This window comes from Ascaphus truei, chromosome 1, assembly GCF_040206685.1.
Source record: "Ascaphus truei isolate aAscTru1 chromosome 1, aAscTru1.hap1, whole genome shotgun sequence".
Lineage (NCBI taxonomy): Eukaryota > Metazoa > Chordata > Amphibia > Anura > Ascaphidae > Ascaphus > Ascaphus truei.
Window position 1 is genome coordinate 129,192,074 of NC_134483.1, and position 17,455 is coordinate 129,209,528.

The 17,455-nt window shown below is 40.3% G+C and overlaps 1 protein-coding gene across 1 annotated transcript in view; it reads left to right on the forward strand.

The window, feature by feature from the left end:
• The window catches only part of RIGI (RNA sensor RIG-I), an 87,202-nt gene that overhangs the window by 45,808 nt on the left and 23,939 nt on the right, over window positions 1-17,455 (forward strand). Inside the window, exons 11-18 of the mRNA XM_075594713.1 lie at window positions 4,596-4,854; window positions 5,573-5,735; window positions 7,013-7,117; window positions 7,635-7,792; window positions 13,968-14,103; window positions 14,620-14,768; window positions 15,843-15,933; window positions 17,255-17,425. Coding sequence (XP_075450828.1) covers window positions 4,596-4,854; window positions 5,573-5,735; window positions 7,013-7,117; window positions 7,635-7,792; window positions 13,968-14,103; window positions 14,620-14,768; window positions 15,843-15,933; window positions 17,255-17,425 — 1,232 coding nt within the window. The remainder of the gene's footprint in view (window positions 1-4,595; window positions 4,855-5,572; window positions 5,736-7,012; window positions 7,118-7,634; window positions 7,793-13,967; window positions 14,104-14,619; window positions 14,769-15,842; window positions 15,934-17,254; window positions 17,426-17,455) is intronic.

A 17,455-nucleotide genomic window follows, 5' to 3' on the forward strand; every position in this document is an offset into this window, starting at 1 on the left:
GTAACTACCACACTCTCGCTGGAACCCGCTCTGGCTGGAATTTCCCCTAGAACTCTGAACGGGAATTCTCTCAGCCATAGAACTAACTAGGGGTCTCCCTCCCCAGCTTTATACCTCATGCCACAGCATGGAAACGTTAATGGAGGGACTGATTGGTGGGTTTATCAGTAAACATTAAAAGAGAAATATAAAAACACTTACATGGAAAGGTCACAGACAACTTTGTAACATTTCTCCTGAACACACAGTTAACCCCCTGGTGCCTAGAGTGCTGGAACCAGGCTTACAATACATACAACAACAGAAAGGCCCAGCGCAACACACAAAATGATACAACATAGGCTTACAATACATATTTATACAGTGTACAACCAATACAAATGTATTACTGACAAGTAGAGGTAATGGCGAACTTGACCTTTATTAAAACATGCAGGGAGCGCGAGAAACCGAAAAAATAAATAATATATAGTGCAATTCCGTATGGTGTGTCAGATAATAGAACCTCACGAAATGCACACTTACTGTACAATCTTAAAGCATTAAATCAGGCAAAAAAAAAACCATAGGGACTCTTATGGTGGTTCTCCCGCTACTCTCCCCGATGGGCCTCTCTGCCTTCAGGAATCTGACCCTCCAGAACCTTCCTTCTATCCTAAATGATCTATTGTGACATCAGGATCCTTACAGCAACACAGGGTAAGGGCTCAGCATACAGTAACCTGCTAGTAATCCGTAAAGCTGCGTCCACGCTGCCGCTTGGCGCGGTCAGTACAATGAATTTACATTTGTCCGGCCACGCTCACGCGGCGCGCACGTACTCTTACGCTCACGGGCGCTTGCCGAGACAAATTAAATTGACTTTGAGGTGTGCTAAGGGGTCAAATGACCTAATCAGCCAATCAGCGGCAGTCTGTGTTTGGTCACGACTCCCCCCCCCCACTCGCACTAATAGAAAAAGTCTATATAGAAATTAATCAAATAATTTGTCATATTGGATGTACAGTACATTGGGGCTTCATTGTTTACTGATTGTGTGTGTGTGTGTATTTGTGTGTGTATATATATATATATATATATCATACACAATTTTAAGTTATGGTGGGTGAAAAAGGCGACAAAAATCCTCCACCAGTAGCATATAGTTAATAAAAAATATAACTTGTGAGCACATTCATGTTAGGCTACGCTTATAGTGACGGCGACGCCAGGCTGCGGTTGCTGGAAAAATCAAATTGAGATAACTTCCAGCGATCGTGACGAAGCCGTCACGCCGTCGCATCATGCTTACTATAAGCGCACGCGACTGCAGCAGTGCATTTGTTTTGACGCGACATCGCGTTGCTGTCGCCATCGCTGGCACTATAAGCACAGCCTAAGACAGGTCTGCAACCCTGCCTTTCAACCATTATCACCTAGCATACAGTGCTTCCACTGCAGCAAGGGTTTCTGGGAAATGACATGCAAATGAGCACACAATGTGTCACCTTTTGCCTGAAATCCATTTTCACATGGAACCCATATAAGCAAATGCTCTGCTGTTCACACAGCTTTTAAGCACAACATGGGATTAGATGCAAAGCCATTCAAACCACTCACCGACATGTTTCAACCTTAATTGATCTCATCAGTATATATATCATATATATCATATATATCACCTTTGAGATTCTATGATAGTACAGTGGTGGTCTGGTCCCAGACCACAGGCCGCAAGTTATGGGGATGCGTCCCTATATAGGGGCCTTCCTTGAAGCAACCACAATCTACTGTGAGTCGGGGCCTAGCTGGGACCTGGGGGTACTCTAGGCCTAATCTTAGGGCCACTGGCACCTGAGACACTACCTTACCCTTACTCCATCCTGCTCCCGACTGGTGTGGTTCCCTGAATGTGCCAAATGTATCTTCTGCCCTGGAGCCCAATTGGCTGTCATCACTCATGTGTTCAGCCCCAGAGGCTGCTGGGACTTGTAGTCCCTCTGTGGAGTCTGTACCTATTTACTGCCGCAACTATGCTTCTCTGCGCATCCGGCGGATCTTGCACATGTGCAATAATGTCCAAGATTGCAGCGCCAACCGATCGCACCGCCTCGGTGACCCAGTTGCCCCGCTGCCCGCAGCTCCCCGACACCTATGCGCTTCTGCCGTGTACCAGAGTGGCTCCCGCTGCAGCCGGATACTCCCCTTAGCAGCGCTACTAACTGGGAGGTAAGGAGACACGGGGGAAGACCTGGCTACATATAATTAGTGCTTTTACCTACAGTATGACCATAAACACTGATACAAGTTTTGTTATTTCGGCTGTGTACTAAAATAAATTCAAGTTACAGTTAAATAATGAATATGGGCTTAAAGTGCAGTCTATCAGCTTTAAATTGAGGGTATTCACATCCAAATTGGAGAAAGGGTTTAGGAATTACATCTCTTTAATATGTTGCCCCCTCTTTTTCAAGGGACCAAAAGTAATTGGACAATTGATTCAAAAGCTGTTTCATGGACAGGTGTGGGCTATTGCTTCGTTATTTCATCATCAATTAAGCAGGTAAAAGGTCTGGAGTTGATTCCAGGTGTGGCATTCACATTTGGAATCTGTTGTTGTGAACCCACAACATACGGTCAAAGGAGAACAACCTACCAGAGACTCTCACATCCACCACCAGTTTAAGTTCTTTCAAATCTAAGGCTGTTTCACATTTTAACCTGGTCTGTAACTGTTTTATACGCTCATAATATATATTTTCTTTAACTGTGCACGCAATGTCTTGTATATAATGTATACCCTGTTCATTTATGTAACTGTACTTGTAACCATGTATTATTTGTTTTACTCTGTGCCCAGGACATACTTGAAAACGAGAGGTAACTCTCAATGTATTACTTCCTGGTAAAATATTTTATAAATAAATAATAAATAAATAAATACAAGTGAAACAGGGCATCCTCAGGCTGCAAAAAAAAGAAAATCCATCCGAGAGACAGCAGGAACATTCGGAGTGGCCAAATCAACAGTTTGGTACATTCTGAGAAAAAAAGAACACACTGATGAGCTCTGCAACACAAAAAGGCCTGGGCGTCCACGGAAGACAACAGTGGTGGATGATCGTAGGATCCTTTCCATGGTAAAGAAAAACCCCTTCACAACATCCAGCCAAGTGAAGAACACTCTTCAGGAGGTATGCATATCATTATCCAAGTCTACCATAAAGAGAAGACTTCACAAGAGCAAATACAGAGGGTTCACCACAAGGTGCAAACCATTCATAAGCCTCAAGAATAGAAAGGCCAGATTAGACTTTGCCAAACAATATCTAAAAAAAGCCAGCCCAGTTTTGGAAGAGCATTCTTTGGAGAGATGAAACTAAGATCAACCTGTACCAGAATGATGGGAAGAAAAAAGTATGGAGAATGCTTGGAATGGCTCATGATCCGAAGCATACCACATCATCTGTAAAACACGGTGGAGGCAGTGTGATGGCACGGGCATACATGGCTTACAATGGCACTGGGTCACTAGTGTTTATTGATGATGTTACAGAAGACAGAAGCAGCCGGATGAATTCTGAAGTGTATAGGGATATATTGTCTGCTCAGATTCAGCCAAATTCAGCGAAGTTGATTGGATGGCGCCTTACTTTGCAGATGGACAATGACCCAAAACATACTGCGAAAGCAACCCAGGAGTTTTTTAAGACAAATAAGTGGAATATTCTGCAATGGCCGAGTCAATCACCTGATCTCAACCCGATCGAGCATGCATTTCACTTGCTGAAGACAAAGCTTAAGGCAGAAAGACCCATGAACAAACCACAACTGAAGACAGCTGCAGTAAAGGCCTGGCAAAGCATCACAAAGGAGGAAACCCAGCGTTTGTTGATGTCCATGCATTCAAGAATTCAAGCAGTCATTGCCTGCAAAGGATTCTCGACAAAGTATTAAAAATGAACATTTTTTTTATGATTGTGTTAATTTGCCTAATTACATTTGAGCCCCTGAAATAAGGGGACTGTGTATGAAAATGGTTGCAATTCCTAAACGTTTCATACGATATTTTTGTTCAACCCCTTGAATTAAAGCTGAAAGTCTGCACTTCTATTGCATCTCGGTTGTTTCATTTCAAATCTATTGTGGTGGTGTACAGAGCCAAAGTTATGAAAATTGTGTAAGTGTCCAATTATTTCCGGACCTAACTGTACAATACATAAATACGTTTTCCTCCAGAACTAAGTTTAATAACTAAGATATTTCAGAGAAGTCAGTTGCTGGTCACTCAAGCACCGAAGAGTTTAAACAATGCACTGTATATTGGTTGTCCTATTAGTAATTGGTTCATTCTTAAGCAACTCTTGTTTCTTAGTTGTTTTGCACATATTATTTGTTATTGGACTGAGCTCAAATATTGGTCTTGAATTTTTAGAGGTTGTGGTAGTTTTTTTTGAATTAGCATGATACTGTACCTGGTACACAAGCTTTTGTAACCACAAATATATTATACCTACGACAGGGGACGCTTTTGCAGTTTCGTCTCGAAAGTGCATAGATGACAACATTTGCAAAGAACCGTCAAGTGATGGATGTGCCTTTTATCTTCTCTTCAGGTACACCGTAGCGGGTATTTCTGGAGAATCCGCTGAACATGTTCCTGTGGGGTTGATCATAGAGAACAATGACATCATCATTCTGACCCCTCAGATTCTTGTGAATTGTCTTGAGAATGGATGTGTACCCTCCATTTCCAACTTTACCTTGATGATTTTTGATGAATGTCACAACACTACAGGAAATCACCCCTACAACGTGCTGATGTTTAACTACTTGAATCTGAAGCTTAACTCAGATGTTCAGAGGCTTCCTCAAGTAAATATAAGTTGCGAACTTATTCACAAGTAAAATGCTACAACCCCCTCCTCCCCCCCAACCCCCCCGCACCCCATCACTGTAGCATTCTTTTCCATTAGCCAGTGGTAGAGGAAAAAATAAGAGAAAGGCATTTCATGGCAAGTGTAAAGCTGTAGGTGTTTGTAATAACAGGGCATAACCTAGATATTGGAATTGGTGGCTCTATATCACTCGCGCAGAGGTGCAATCTGGGCCTTTACTGCCTTGGATCGGTCAATCCAAATTAAAAACCAAGTGGATTTTAGCTGCAGTCGCTATTATATTTTTTGGGGGGGGTTGAGGGAAGCCCTTGGAGACCCCTCGTGACACTGCTGGGGTGCACAAACCACTGGTTGGGAATCACTGCTATTAACATTTGAATTAAATGTTAAAGGATAGCTACAAATTTTCATAGAGATTGTGTGCCAAGTGTTCTACTACACAGAGGAGTACAGTATAAGGAACAATCAAGGCAGGAATTATGACAACCCACATTTATTTATTGGTGTGCTAGTGAAGAATTGTAGGAGCTTAATAGAGGGTATGCCATCTAATAATAAATAATAATACAGTATATGAAGTCTTGAGAGCTCTTGAGGCGGTAACAACATTCATGAAGATCTCTCATGTCACTTTCTATGAACAAATATGTTTTCCAGAAAAAAATGTTTTTTCTCTCCTGGCATTGTATATGTAGATTATTGGATTAACAGCCTCAGTGGGAACTGGGAAGTCAAAATACATGGAAGAAGCGATGATCTACATCTCTAAACTGTGTGCCAGTCTTGATACTGAAGTTATATCTACTGTCAAAGAACATGTGGAGGAATTGGAGAAGGTCATATCCAGGCCACAAAAATGTAAGAGTGTTACAGTAGTATATGTGTTTATGATTATGAAGCGGTGTTTCCCCCACCCTCTGGGAGATTCCCCGGCTACCAGGTGTGTAGTGATGCTGAGTACCTGTTGGCTCACAGAAGGTCTGAGATCCCGCCGATGTTGTTGGGGAAACAGGACAGGCTTTGGGGGTGATATCTGGTTCCCCTTCTTTCTTGTGTCAGCGCCTCCATCTGCCGCAAGCCCCAGGAGTGCTGGAGGCAGCCCCTGCGGAATAACTTTCTCATACTCCCCCTGATAGACTGCAAACTTAGGCAGGAATATATTTTGGAACAGGAACAGTCTTTATTCTCTCCACACAGAATATAGCACAGTCTGCAACTGCATACACTAACACTGGTCTCCAGCCTAAGGCCGTGCTTATAGTGCCAGCGACGGCGACCGATGACGTCACCGTCGCCTTTGCGAACGTTGCATTTCAAATTTAGGTGACGTCGCTGCGACATCATAAAGGGGGAAGGCAGAGGCACAGAGAAGCTCCTGATTTCCCAAAAGGGGTGACCGTCGCTAAAAAAATCAAATATCAGTGACTACCAGATTTTTGGTAGCACTGTTGCTCCGTCGCATTGTCGCCGTCGCGTGCAATATAAGCACCGACGACGTCGACAATGCATTTGTTTTGATGCAACGGTCGCGTCGCCGGCACTATAAGCGTGGCCTTAGGATGGTCCCTGGACTCAACCCCCAGGCATGGGCCCCAAACGCCGGTCCTAGCTCTTCCCCTACTCCCTAATGGAGCAGGGGGTACGGTCCTCACTCCACTCCCCTAAGGGAGGGGATAGAAGGTGACAGAGCCTTGCACACCTCTTCTGTGAGACCAGTCTCTCTCATGAGATAGACAACTAACTAAATTTAAGAAGTGCAGCCCCTTAAGTACTATAGGAAAGGTCCACGGTCTGAGCCCAGGATTGGGCAGAACACATGAGTCCCTGTCACTCAAGGGAGTTGCTTACTGCTGGGAAAAACCCTGGATTGGATGTAACACTACCTGCACTGTACCAGGACTTACATATCAAGCAGGGTAGATTACTAGCCAAAACCAGGTATGGCTGCAATTAGTTTCATTAGGTGTCAATAAATATGGTTAGAAATCATCATGAAATATCTAACTGCTACTAAACTTTACATTTACAATAGCATTTACAATCAGTATTATCGTAATGATCAAAAATTGCTAGTTTCACATCCCTTCTATCACTTTATTAATACATTGGCAACGTTTTCTCACTTACTGTTCCAGTCATCATAGAAGCAGGACGTCGTAAAACTGACCCCTTTGCAGAAATCCTGTCAGTAATAATGATGGAGACTGAGCAGATGGCAAAAGAAGTTTACCCAGCCCTCGGTAAGATTTATTCTCAATTGGTGCTGCTTTCACAGGGTCATTAACAGTTTATTAGTTGAAAGCAAAGGGTGTTGAACAATATGTTTACACCGCCATGCACAAACACTGACTGGAATGGGCTGTGTTGTTGAGCAGAACTGTTGCTGTAAACTTTCATCTGTTAGGCCCATATCCAACCCTTGATGAAAGCAGCATCATTTATATCTTCCACTATATATGCAAACGTGCTTTTGCCATTAGGCAGTGGGGCTACATGTGCACACATTTTCAATTGTGAAACAGCCTTTTCCTGCCTGATGGCTTTTACCTTTTTTGCAACATCAATATATGTTACTGAGTGGAACAGGAGCTTGATACTAGAGGTGAATCTTAAGAACCATGACGGGGGTTATTAGTAATAGTAGTAGTCATAGTAGTCTGAGGTACCTAGGTAATCTCAGAAACCTAAAAGATAAGCGTGACAAAGAATATACCTACCACCTATACAGTATGTTCGTGTTTCCATATTTTGCACCAGATTCTATGTCCAACATGCAGAACCGGAGCTTTGGAACTCAGACGTATGAGCAGTGGATTGTTCAGACCCAGAAGAAGTGCCGGATATTACAAATGGAGAACAAAGAGGAAGAGATGCGTATCTGCAGAGCGCTGTTTACATTCACTGAACATTTGCGGGTAAGCGTCACTGGTTCCCGTTATAGCTTGCTGTTCCCCTTATACTACATCTTTATGTTAGAACAAATGTTGATAATGGTCTCCAAGCTCATTAGTAATGGATAATGTGCAGCTGGGGCTTGGTTCCAGTTTCTGAAGTGCTCAAAACTTACATGAAACTGTGTGTTTACATGAAACAAAGACACAATGTGTGCCAATCAAGAACAAGAGTCCTAAAAAAAAAAGTATAGGAACTCTCTTTTTTTCCCACTCCACCATTTTAAACACAATTTTATAAAACTGCACTTGTTTTCATTTTTCTAGTACAAAAAGGTAGCCACAATAAACATTATTTCAGTATTCCACATGCTCCCCTCCTCTCTAGTTTGGGCCTGACTTCCGGTTTCGACTGCCTGGGTGGGCCTTCCTCCGCCATGTATGGCAGTTCACAAATACTGCACCCAAGTTCTCTGATAGGGCCTGGGAAGGAGGCAAAGTGACTGCAGAAATACCGGAACGTCGTTCTGGCTGCTTAAATGAGCGTTCCGGCTCCACTCTATCTCTGGTGAAATCCCTTCCCCCCGAGGTGTTAACATTTGCTGCACTTTTAATTAACACTAGTCTTACATGATTGGAGAATCATGGCTGGTTTGTAGCAGGAAAATAGTAAATTCATTGAGATTGTAGAAGTGTCATAAAGAGGAAAATAGTCCTTGTAGTTTAACTCATTTATGAGTTTGAACAAGGTTATATTGAAGTACAGTTTATTGTTGGTACTTATAAACTTCATAGTTGCAATAATGAGCAGGACTGAGAATGGCACTCAATGCACATCTTGCTACATGTATGTGCTCTTGGAGCAGCTGTTCCAAGGAGCATACCGCTGTGAGAGGTGTGAGCGGGTGGTCTCTTTAGAATTAGAGATTGCTGATGTAAAGAGGAAACGTGCAATATTGAGGGACATTGACAATCTTGAAAGGAGTTTAGTGATCACTGAGCAGGTTCTTGCTTCAACTAGTGGTGCAGATGGTGGCGCTGTTAATGAGGAGCAGGTGGGTAGCTGGGTAACAGTTAGAAGGGGAAGCAGGAGCAAGAGGAAGAGGCGGGCAAGTACTGAACTGACCCATCCCAATAAATTTGCCATATTGAGTGAAGATATTGGGACTGTCAGGGCAGAAACGGCAAGGCTGGGGAGACTGATTCCTCTAGCAGCCAGGGGAATAGTTCCTACAGCACAGAGGGGACTCGGGATGCTCAAATACCAAGAAAGATTGTGGTGGTAGGGAACTCTATTAATAGGAAGGTAGATGGGGCAATCTGTTGCCATGACCATATGAACCGAACAGTTTGTTGTCTCGCGGGTGCTTGGGTTCGGCACATTGCGGATCGGGTAGACAGATTGTTGGGAGGGGATGGGATTGACCCGGCGGTCTTGGTACACATTGGCACCAAAGACAAAGTTAGAGAAAGATGGAGGGTCCTAAAAAATTATTTCAGGGATCTAGGCTAAAAGCTTAAGGCAAGGACCTCCAAGGTAGTATTTTCTGAAATACTACTAGTGCCATGCGCTACCCCAGGGAGACAGTCAGAGATTATGGAGGTTAATGCTTGGCTAAGAAAGTGGTGTAGGAAGGAGGGTTTTTAGAGCAGCGAAAGGTGCAATCTTTATGCTAGGGACGGATTGCACCTCAATGAAGAGGGATCTTCGGTGCTATGGGGTAGAATGTTAAAAAGGTTGGAGGAGATTTTAAACTAGGATGGGGGGAATGAAACAGATAACAAACTAAATAGAATAGATGAGGAAATAACAAGGTATTATGGAGGTAGAATGGGGGCAAGTGCGAGTTTGATAAGCAGCGAGACACCCATAGTAAATACAGCTAATACTAGAAAACTTCTAAAGACTAAACCAAATTGGCGCAGAAATAAAGGAGCAGATAAGATAATAATACAGGCTGAAAAAAAAACTTAAATGCATGCTTGCTAATGCAAGAAGCCTGACACATAAAATGGGGGAGCTTGAATTAATAGCTGCAAGTGAGCAGTATGATATCATATGCATTACTGAAACATGGTGGGATGAAACTCATGACTGGACAGTTAATTTTGAGGGTTATTCCCTTTTTTTCGGAAGGATTGAGCAAATGGAAGAGGAGGTTTTATATGTTAGACCAGATCTAAAACCTATTATAATAGAAGATGTTTATGAAGGGAATAATGAAAATGTAGAGACCTTGTGGATAGAAATTAGCAGTGGCGGTAAACGTATAAAGAAAGTGTTTGTAGGGATATGCTATAAACCTCCAAATATCTGTGAGATTGAGGAAGCTAAAATACTTTTGCAAATGGAGAAGGCATCAAAACTAGGTAATGTTTGAATAATGGGTGATTGTAATCATCCAGGCATAGACAATGAGATTAGCATTATAACAAAAGTAAACAGGTTTTGGGGGATGCTTAAAGACAATGACATGACCCAAATTATTGAGGAACCAACCAGGAGAGGGGCAGTACTGGGTTTGGTAATATCAAACAATGTTTGATAGAAGTAATAGCAAATATTCAAGTCCTGTAACATTTGGGTAACAGTGATCATAACATGGTCTCATTTTAAATAAATTATCAAAAACAGATTACTTGGGTTCAACAAAGACTTTATACTTTAGAAAGGCAGATTTTAATAAACTGAGGTCTAAAATACAAGGAATAAATTGTGATAATGTTTTTGCAGGGGAAAATGTAGAAGATAAATATGCAGTCTTTAAAACATTATTAGAAAAACACACTTATCAGTGTATACCCTTGGGTAATAAGTATAAAAGAAATACGGCTAAACCAATGTGGCTGAATAAACAGGCAGAAGAGGAAATGGAAAAGAAGAGGAAGGCGTTTAGATTCTTGAAGTCAGAAGGGACAGAGCCAGCATATCAGAATTACAAGGAATGTAACACAAATTGCAAAAAGGGGAATTAAATTAACAAAAATGGATAATGAAAAAAGGATTGCAATAGAAAGTATGACCAACCCTAAAAAGTTCTTTAAGTACCTTAATAAATAAAAAATCAGAAAAGTAAATATAGGACCCTTTCAGTGTGAGGTGGGCAGGCAGATTATTGGAGGTAAGGAAAAAGCAGAGATATTTAACAAATTCTTTGCCTCTGTGTTTACCAGGGAAGAATCAATTTCAATTGTAGTGCCGCAGGAGGAAGCCACAAACTCTATATTAATGAACAATTGGTTAACTGAGGAAGAAGTTCATAGGCGGCTTGATAAAAATAAAGTAAATAAGGCAGGTGGCCCTGATGGCGTATATCTAAGAGTTCTCAGGGAGTTAAGTTCAGTAATAGCCAAACCATTACATTTAATATTCAAGGACTCCATTTTCATAGGCTCAGTACCACAAGATTAGCGTAAAGCAGATGTGGTGCCTATATTTAAAAAGGGAGCTAGATCACAACCGGCGAATTACAGACCTATAAGCCTGAATTCAATAGTGGAGAAACTACTTGAAGGTTTAATACAGGATAATTCAGGAATACCTACTGGAAAACAAAATTATTAGTAATATAGTTTATGAAGAAACTATAACAACAAATAATAACAAAATATTAGTAATTACTTTATGAAGGATAGATCATGCCAAACTAACCTTATTTGTTTCTTTGAGGAGGTAAGTAGGAATTTAGACCAGGGTAATGCAGTTGATGTAGTCTACTTAGATTTTGCAAAGGCTTTTAATACAGTTCCACACAAGAGGTTGGTGTACAAAATAAAGCAAATGGTACTCAGTAAAAATATATGCACCTGGATTGAAAACTAGTTGAAGGATGGACAACAGAGGGTTATCATAAATGGAACTTTTTCAGGTTGGGCTAAAGTCGTGAGTGGAGTACCTCAGGGATCGGTACTGGGATTGCTTCTTTTTAACTTGTTTTTTAATGACCTTGAGGTTGGTATCGAGAGCAAAGTCTCCATCTTTGCTGATGACACTAAATTGTGTAAGGTAGTAGAATCAGAGCAGAATGTAATTTCTCTCCAGAAAGACTTGGAGAGACTGGAAACTTGGGCAGGTAAATGGCAGATGAGGTTTAATACAGACAATGTAAGGTTATGCATTTGAGAAGCAAGAATAAACAGGCGACTTACAGATTAAATGGGGATAAATTAGGGGAATCGTTGATGGAGAAGGATTTAGGAGTGCTGGTAGACAGCAGATTTAGCAATAGTGCCCAAAGTCATGCAGTAGCTGCAAAGGCAAACAAGATCTTATCTTGCATTAAATGGGCAATGGATGGAAAGGAAGTAAACATAATTATGCCCCTTTACAAAGTATTAGTAAGACCACACCTTGAATATGTAGTACATTTTTGGGCACCACTCCTTAGAAAATACATTATGGAACTAGAGAGAGTGCAGAGAAGAGCCACCAAATTAATAAAGGGGATGGACAATCTAACTTATGAGGAGAGGCTAGCTAAATTAGATTTATTTACATTAGAAAAGAGGCGTCTAAGAGGGGGTATGATAACTATATACAAATATATTTGGGGACACTACAAGGAGCTTTTAAAAGAACTATTTATCCCAAGGACAGTACAAAGGACTCTGGGTCATCCCTTGAGGTTGGAGGAAATGAGCTTTCACCAGCAACAAAGGAAAGGGTTCTTTACAGTAAGGTCAGTTAAAATGGGGAATTCATTACCCATGGAGACTGTGATGGCAGATACAATAGATTTGTGCTAAAAAAGTTGTGCATCTTTTTTAGAAAGGAAAGGTATACAGGGATATACCAAATAAATATACAGGCATACCCCGGTTTAAGGACACTCACTTTAAGTACACTCACGAGTAAGTACATATCGCTCAATAGGAAAACGGCAGCTCACGCATGCACCTGTCAGCACATCCTGAACAGCAATACTGGCTTCCTACCTGTACCGAAGCAGTGTGCAAGCGGGGAGACTATACAAATGCGTTATTTACATCAGTTATGCACGTATATGACCATTGCAGTACAGTACATGCATCGATAAGTGGGAAAAAGGTAGTGCTTCACTTTAAGTACATTTTCACTTTACATACATGCTCCGGTCCCATTGCGTACGTTAATGCGGGGTATGCCTGTACATGAGAAGGATGTTGATCCAGGGAGTAATCTGATTGGCAATTTTTGGAGTCAGGAAATAATTTATTTTTCCCCTTCTGAGATGTCATTGGATGATATGTCACTGGGGTTTTTTGTTGCCTTCCTCTGGATCAATATACTGTAAGTATAGATATAGGATAAAGTATCTGTTGTCTACATTTTAGCATAAGTTGAACTTGATGAACGCATGTCTTTTTTCAACCTCACTTACTATGTAACTATGTAATTTTCCTTAGAAAACCATCTAACTTGATTAAGCACCAATCTGCATACCAGTGAAATGTTTTCAGTTTGTTCTACAAAAAAAGTAACTTTTCCCCATAGTATGGATTTTTTAGTTGCTTATTTTTTGGGTTCCCATATAACATAACTTGTACAATACAGAAAATGTAGGGACATCTCACACTTAATTTTCTATTTGTGGTAATACAGAACCTTTCCCGTAGTATTATATAGCCTACAACACAGGGATTCTACAACCATTCCTCAGCACCCTAAACCAGATTAGGTTATTTGCATCATCAATATATATCATATTCATATGTAAGGCTGGATGGATTTGAGAAGGTCTCCAATGAGAGATGACACATCAGTGCATTCAATTTTATCGGGAATTTTCATTGGACACGTAATAATGTAACATTTTATCAGTAGGGCACATTGTATTTTATTTCTTATAAATTTGGTAATTTCCAAGAGTGTTGCTCTTGATTGAAGACTTAAGTGGTCTGTGTGAAATGAATTGGAATTATCAGCATGGATCCATGTGGGTGGAGATATTAGATATTTTTCTTACAAGGAACAAAATCTGTTATAATTAAGGCTAAACTATTGTGTCATCTTCAAGAAGGTGGCTTCATAAGGGAAATCACTCATGTACCTGGGAAACGTCTTGATATGTAACAGAAAATTGTATAATTTTTCTGTTTGTCAAAAGTTCCCTTACTCCAATTTCAAAATCTCCCTCAAATGTCCGCTGTGTTTTGTGTAGTCTTTGTAATTTTTTTGGTGCTTGTGAATGCTTCTTGCAAACGATGTTCTTTACAACAGAAATACAATGATTCTCTGATGATCAATGATGACGCCCGTACTAAAGATGCCTTGGAGTATTTGCAAAACTTTTTCCACAATGTCAGAAATGGAGCCTACGACCACATAGAGGAGCAGCTAGCGAAGAATTTTGAAGGTACAGTATGTAACGTAGAGCAGTAGACATTATCTCATTGGCAAGCAACATTGTATTAATACACTAAGGTGACGAAGCAGTAGATCCATTATAATCCATGCAGCTGACTCTCAGAGCTCTTTAGGTTTTCTATATGGCACATGTAATAGGTTCCTTGGCAAATTTGATATCTTCTGTGTTGGAATTATTGTCTGTGTTTAGGAACTGTGTACTGTAGGAACATTATTTGTTTAAGACATTGTAAGAACTGCTGGATGCATGCATCTAGTTAATCAATTTTAGTGTCAAATTTATATGAAATTATTTTTAAAGGTAGATAACTGCCTACTCGGTTTCATTTTGTTGTTACAAATGCTGATGAAGGTGACCAGTCTAAGTCCAGTTTTTCTGTTTAAAGCTGCAATTGCCTCCCCTCCCTCTTAACTGTTTTTTGTATGAACTGAAACGGGTTCCTCCGGAGCCGACCAATCTTTTTACTTCTGGGAACCCCCATATAATTTTTGTTTCCTTTTGCAGCTAAACAGCCAGAGTTGTTGAAAATTTCAAGTGACAATTTAAACGAGAACCCAAAGCTGGACGAGATAAAGTTCATATTGGGAGAGGTCTATACTGAGAGCCCACAGACGCGCACACTGCTCTTCGTCAAGAGTAGGGCCTTGGTGTCGGTGAGGAGACTTTTATTAAATGACTGGGAAATGTTAGCTGCTTTTTTCTTCACAGCACACAAACTAGACTATTACTAGTAGACAAAGCTACTGGTTAAATGCCTTTATGGTTTTCAACTTACATAGCAGCTCAGTTTGGTTATTCATTGTGATGCCATATGATAGCAGCACAAGTTTATTTTACTTATAGGAAGTCTCACTCGTTGGGGTTATTTATTACAACGTGAAAGTGCTGTTCTGACACTTGCACTTTATTGAATAACCCCAATTGTTTCCATTTCTCACTTAGTGAATCCCACTCATTTTCTCTAACTCTAACTCATGTGAAGTGAATCTAACTCACTGTATAATAGTATAATCTATTTAGTATGAATCTCACTCATTTCCAGCCGTGAGTGTCATTCACATACTGTAGGCTTGTATTCAATATGCCGTGAAACAGGCTACCGTGTTGGAGAACATTTTAGTCCTAATCATTTGAATGGAGCAGACCTCTCTTCTCAAGCACTGGAAAGTTGTCGGACTCCATAATAAATAGCTTCATAGGTTTCTTTAATGGAGTCTCAATCAGTGAAGCTTAAATATTACCATTAAGATGTCATTATTTTGTCTACATCACTCAAATGTTCTAAATTTGGGTACAGAAACATTTACAACTATGTTATCGGCATTGACCCTTTTGGTCTTGGATGAGAGATTGATTAGATTTGAGTTACAATAATGATTTATGTCTATCCGATAGAATAAAGGTATGTTAGCAATTATCCGTTTTGTTCATTTGAATGCTGTTGCTTTCCAAGAAATTATTAAGACCCATTAAACGTGTTCACTAATGTCTATATGTTTTGCCCAAATTTTCCGTTATGATCAAATAAAACAGCCGTGTATGATTGTTAAATACATTCACATTCAAGGTTAAATGTTAGAACAGATATATAGTAGTAACATGCAAGTTTAAATTATGCCTTCAGTAAGAGAGTTACAACACACTTAACCTGAAATAATTAACTCAAATGTTCTTTGTTAAATAGAAGTCTCAAAGGACCTACAGTATTGGTTTGCTTTCATTTGCAGGCTTTAAAGCTTTGGATTGAAGAGACTCCAGCACTCAGCTTCTTGAACCCAGACATGTTGATAGGACGTGGCAGGACACGTGGTAGCTCAGGTACTGTGACCATGAGTTAATGTGAGCAAGGTTTACGGCTGAATATTGTCATGAGAATAATGCATTGGTTTAGACTCTAGAAGTGGTGCATTATTAAGAGAAGTAGATTCACCATAACGAGATAAACAATTCATCTTCCTTAAGCCAGACATGTTGGGAGGGGTTTATGGTAAAGATTGGTAAAGAGGAAAAAATGCTGTACATGCTATATGTGAAGGTACCTGTAGCATTCTTTGTCAGGGATTTCTTAATCCTCTTGGAGAAAGGACTAATGTTAAGTCTAACGTTAAGCTTGTCCTTTAAGCATATCCCTTTGTATACCAGACATGAAGGCCTTAGGATCCAAACCTGTTGGGAAGGGTTGAAAGGTAGAGGAGCGAGAGGGGTTTGGTAAGATAAAGGTTTGTATGTGGTTTAAAGCGATAGGGAGCAATTTATTACTGGATTGTTGAAAGTCTCTTTATGTCTGTGACCAGGGAGGACCCTCAGGGGGTCCAAAGGGTTAAGGGCCTTATTCTATATCCAACAAAGCAGCTGTTTGGGTCGTTTCAATTGGCTTCAATGGGAATTTGTGGATGAAAACGGCTTGAATGTCTACTTTGGAATATATAGAATATGGCCCTACAAAGTTAAACCCCCACTACTTATCTCCCAAGTCTTGTCCTAGAGTTAGGCAGGGGGTTGGCATGTTAATACTCACAACAGAAAGATACAGCTTCCATGTTAATGGTTTGGGTCACAAAACACGGTCTTGTTTATCTGGTGAGTTGTGTAAATATGGGAACCTCAGCCATAGTGTATTTACTTGTACCCAAAAATAATTGATGGGTAAAGTAGCCCTTTGGCATTGTATCATATAAATTATTGAGTGAGCTGTTTTCTGTGTCACAGCTCGGTAGATTGTTTGAAAGCTTTTTTAGTAACGTATGTAATGTTACCTGAGTTACAGCTAGTAAATATTTTTTAACTGTAAAATATCTCACAATAAGATGTCCTTGGTACAGATGAGTACAAATGTACACATTAGCAAAATTACTGATTTTTTTTATGTTTGGGAGGATATTCATTAAAGTGCGATAATACCAATCAGAGACTATAGCACATAAAGTCCTATTCATGTAAATGGAAGTTATCATGTGGTCCCAACTGGCAATATCACACTTCAATACAAACGTTTGAACTCCTAATTTTGAAACATACAGTATTTGTTTAAATTGCATTTTTTAATACATTTGCATGAACATTTGTGAAGCAAAACATACAGCGTGCAACCTTGCACGTCTCTCTACTTCTCAATACCACGTTGTCTCCTTTTCTGTAGGCATGACCTTACCAAGTCAAAAAGGTGTGCTGAATGCATTCAAAACCACTAAAGAGAGCAAGATGCTGATAGCTACATCAGTGGCTGATGAAGGGATTGATATCCCTGAATGTAACCTTGTCCTTCTGTATGAATATGTGGGAAATGTCACCAAGATGATCCAAGTCAGAGGTACAGAAAGTCAATGAAAAATGTCAGAAG